The sequence below is a fragment of the Triticum dicoccoides genome, chromosome 1B, assembly GCF_002162155.2.
Source record: "Triticum dicoccoides isolate Atlit2015 ecotype Zavitan chromosome 1B, WEW_v2.0, whole genome shotgun sequence".
In the NCBI taxonomy this organism is placed as follows: domain Eukaryota; kingdom Viridiplantae; phylum Streptophyta; class Magnoliopsida; order Poales; family Poaceae; genus Triticum; species Triticum dicoccoides.
In genome coordinates, this window is record NC_041381.1 from 598,965,870 (window position 1) to 598,970,543 (window position 4,674).

Sequence of the window (4,674 nt, forward strand, 5' to 3'; positions counted from 1 at the left end):
GAAGAGTAGAGTGGATGCGGCCGGAGGGAGGAGGGTGCGGATAGAAAAAGGCCCGTCCTGTGCCACCGACGGGCGGGCCAGGGGAGGACACGCGCAGACGACCTGCGCGTCCGCGTGGTGTCCGTTTCACCCCAAAAGCGGCGCAAACTTGGGCCGCGGATGGGTCGAAAGCGGACACAAAACGGACAAAAGTCCGTTTGCACCCGCGCGCTGGGCCGCATAATTTGTTCCTTTTATCCCAAGCGGACCGGGGCGGACAAAATAGGGTCGCACGGTAAAGTTGGCCTAAGTGAAAAGCTATAACACAGGTGAGACCCCCACACAACTACTACTACCCCGGTCCACTCGCACCACCGAACTCTCTCGTGAATTCCTCAAAAAAAAAAACTCTCGCGACCTCACCCCCACCCCTCTGTCGACCTCCTCTCCCCCACGATCTCCTCCCCGCCGCCACCACCCACGCCCGCCAGTTCCTCGCCGGCCACGCTCCTTCGCCGGGCGCTCCAGCTCCGCCGCGCCCTCCCCTCTCCAGCTTCCTCGCGCGCGATCCTCCCCACGGCCTCCAGCCGCCTCCTCTCCGTTACCGCCTCCACCCAGCAGAACACCGCCGACACCGCCATCGACTTCTCCAATGACGAGAGCCGCCACCGCCTCGTCAACAGGTGCGTCTCCTCCATTACCCCTTCAAGTTTTCAGCCTCTGGGCCAGCAAGAACGGTTTGCTGATTGGGAGGCCGCGTACACCTGCGTGCGTGCAGTCTGATGTACAGGAGCAAGCAGAGGGGCTTCCTGGAGCAGGACCTGGTGCTCGGGACCTGGGTGGAGCAGCACGTCCGCTCCATGGACGAGGCCACCATCCGCTCCCTGCTCCAGATCCTCGACCTCGTGAGCTATCCTGCCCTGCCCCTGCCCCTCCCCCTCCCCCTTTTATTGACTGATCTAGCTACTCATCTGATTGTTTTTCCGTCTTACTATGGTATCTGTAACATACTTCAGACTAAAAAATTCGGCTAGTAGGGTACTCTTGGTTTCTTTGTCCTGGATTTATCACTTCAGCCTGTGTGTGTCACGCTTGACCCAGTCAAATTGATCCCGAACCACCGCCCACCAGTTTATCTGTAATGCACTGGAAAATTTGTTAATGGGAATGTTCAGTGTTATGTGGTGTATGCTGCAAGTATTGGATTTAGTTTGATGTCCATCAGTCGCTTCGCAAGAATTGACTAGACAAACACCTATATTACATCTCATGTTCATGGTTTAGTGTCAGAGATCTTGCTTGTGTTCCAGCCAATCATTCTCGAAAGCACTTGCGTATTAACAATGGTGTTCCTCTATAGTGCTAGCTATCTGTTTTTGCTGTAAATCATTGCATAACCTAGTCGTGTTAGATTTGTCCATCCCTTATGATAACAATATGTAGAATCACCAGCTGAACGTGAAGGCCTCTGCAACGTGCTGCTGTTTTTTCTTGGCGTTCTTGGAGTCTCTGGAGTGCGTTCTTGAGCTTTTTGGCCTTTTGGGAACTGCTGGACACTACAACGCCACGGCCACAGCAGAGCGAGCTGCACGAATCGATTCACCACAGTGAGGCGTAGACCGAAACCTAGCTTGCTTCGCTGATTCGCGGCGGCGGGGACGGCGACCGGCGCGGGGCTGTTGGCGCGTGTCGACCGGCGCTGCTGCTGCGCCGCTGGCGGGTGGCCGGTCGGGCGGTCGGCGGTCATCCTCACATCCTGTTGGAGGCTTGGAGCTCTCGCCTCTGACTCGAGGTCTGAGCCTCTCGGTCTCTCGCCTCTTTATGTTGATTACCGGAGTAGTCCTAGGGTAAATTGAGCTAGCTCTAGTGTTAATGCGTATGTATATTACTGGTTGCTCTTGTTGCGCTGTCAGGTGAAAGCAGTTCTCCTGTAATCCCGAGTTTCAGTCATATGGTTCTGAACTTCTGATATTAGTATATACGCTTTCTTCTGAACTGGGTGGATGTTGGTTGGCATATAGTATGAGTAGTCCTTATCTTCCTTCTTAAATTCCTTTGAAGTGGTCCTCTGTACTGACTAATGATGATACTAGTTATTTGCTACTGCTCCTAATGCTCTAGTAGAAGAGGCTGCTGAAGGGCACACTAAAGAACAGGGGACTGCTCCAGAACAAGAAGCATGTGCAAGTCTGGTGTAGACAAACAAGGTAATTACCATGTATGTTTTCGACATTTTCATAGTTGTTAAAATATGTGAATTTGCAATGCTTGTATTACACTTAAATTGTGAGCTTTGCGCAGATTTTTTTTAGTGGCAACCCCATAGTGTAATCCTAGATCCGCCACTGTACAAAGTGATTTGACATGCCGCCTGAAAGTACTAGTTGTGAATATTGGATATCTGTATCATTACATTTTGAACCTAATTTTGGTCTGCTAACTCTAGCTTGCTTTTCCATGTTAATCAGAATGTGGTAAATTTTTGTAATAAAAAACATGTCACTCCTTGAGTGACAGCTTTTATGGGGTGTAGAAAAGAATGACTTTAAAGAAAATGTACTTTGTGGATGTTCTATATTTCTCGGTTTCGAAGAAGCAGAAAATGAAGAAGTAAGTTGTCTAACCATTTGATCTGTCTTGGTTTGCTTGACTCCAATTGTGTAGCTTTTGCATCAATTCATTTGGATCCAATGTTGCCTCGTGTAAAGAATAAACCATGTATCTTGCTTCAGCTTTTATTTTTGAACTAGGACAAAATATTCTAAGAGAACTTCCACCTTCACTCATGGCAATGTACGATAATAAAGTATGTTGTATCATTGGTTTCAGACATCTGGACGAGAAGAAAAAGAAGTGCAAGGCTGGTAAGGTCGAGACTCATCTTGAATTCCCTGGACGTGAAAAGGTTAAATTTGGTGAAGTTGTGGAAGCTCCAACAAAGTTATCATTCCCAAAGGTGCCTTATCTACTCAAAACCTTTTATGTTATTAGATTTGGTCGGATTCATATGAAGGGTTGACCGAACTTTTGAAGGACGCCCCATATACTTTAGTGCTTGTATGTAGATTCTTATGGTCTGATATCTGCCAATATGAATTTGACTGTTAGCATTTGTTGTTACCAAATAGATCACTTTTTAGCCATTTAAAAAATGAGAAGTTGACTTATTGTAAATGTGAATTTGGTTTACATGATTTGACAACAAAAAATAATGTTATATGATGAATGAATGATATTTTTAACAACTAAAGTGATGTTTGACATTGAGCTTTCTTATTCTTGCAGCACACTGTTAATAATACTATTTCGTTGAACTGATGCAATTTGCATACTAACAAGTTTTCACTTTCCCGACGTGGGTGCAGAGGTGATCAACGCTGACAAGTGCGGCCCGGTGGCGCTGTGCTCTTCAACCACTCAGAGGCGGACTTCGCGTGAAGCTCGGTGGCCACGTCGCACAGATGATCGTCAGGTGATTTCGACGCCTGAGGTCGCTGATGTGGAGGACCTCCGCCGTCCGCGAGAGGGAGGATTTGTGTCCACTGGCATATGAACTCCTAGCCTTGTAGATACATCTAGAGAGGTGGTCTGTTTAGGTTGGTGGTAGACCACTAGGGAAGGTACCCACCTTACGATGATGGTTGTGTGTGTCTGATTTTAAATGCAATCTTGAGATGTGTAAGTGCATCTAGTGCCCCTTAGTGATTTTGGTGTATTGAAGACTTATAGGTTAAGGGACTGATGCGTTTGTGAGTGTACACAGGTCTATAAGTCTATGAGGAGTTTGATATTTACAGAGAAAGCCGACCCCTAAAAATGAAGTTCTTCAACTGAAGACTTTGGATTTCTGAAGACTTCTTGAAGACTTTGAAAGTGAAGAAATTGGTGTGACCTTGAAGACTTGGCAATCATTCGAGGAACATGAAGTGTGAAGACTTTTGTTTTCGTAGTTTCATTTTCTCTTTCTTGAGTCATGAAACACTGTACTATTAAAGGGGGTTGAGGAAATACTAAGGAAAAATTTTCATGTGATGCTCAACTCAAAATCCTACACCTACCAATCCCTTCGAGTGAAGCCATTGGAAATCTCATACAGTTCAGTCATATTCTTCAATGACAGAGACGAAGTTCTTCGGGTCTCTGAGGAATTTGTTCTGACTGAGGAGTTAGGAATTCGCCAGTGCGGATTGCCTACATAGTGAGGAACATGATAGCCCTGAGGAATTTGAGAGTCAAAATTCCGACCGTTGTTGTGCTATGCGCCAGCTGTCCCAAAATATCTACCCACCTAACGGTCATATCATTGAAGGGCATTTATGTCTTGTCATGTCGGGCTGCTCCCTAGGCTATAAATAGCCGCCCCCTACAACCACTAGCTGGTTGGCTGCTCCGAGAGAAACTGACACTTGTCATTTGAGAGCATCCCATCCTCCGAGGACTTTGAGCGAAAATCATCAAGTGAGGAAAACCCAAACCCAACACCTACAAACCCAAAGTGATTGAGCATCACTGAAGAGATTGATCCTGCGTGGATCCTATGCTTATTACCTTTGAAGACTGTGCTTCTTCCAGACGGTTAGGTGTCATGGTCTAGAGCATCCAAGAGGAATTGTGGATCGCCGAGTGACCTAGTCTGTGAAGGTTTGGAAGTCACCTGAAGACTTACCATGAGTGATTGGGCGAGGTCTGTGTGAC

General features: G+C 47.0%; 1 protein-coding gene across 1 annotated transcript; it reads left to right on the plus strand.

The window, feature by feature from the left end:
- Positions 1 to 384: 384 nt before the first annotated feature.
- LOC119349000 lies at positions 385 to 3,774 on the plus strand (the record flags this gene model as incomplete). The annotated part of the gene is made up of 5 exons (XM_037617013.1): positions 385 to 662; positions 758 to 884; positions 2,104 to 2,186; positions 2,809 to 2,935; positions 3,345 to 3,774. Coding segments are annotated over 5 exons (621 nt in total), but the record flags the coding sequence as incomplete, so codon positions are not given.
- Between the last annotated feature and the right edge of the window lie 900 nt (positions 3,775 to 4,674).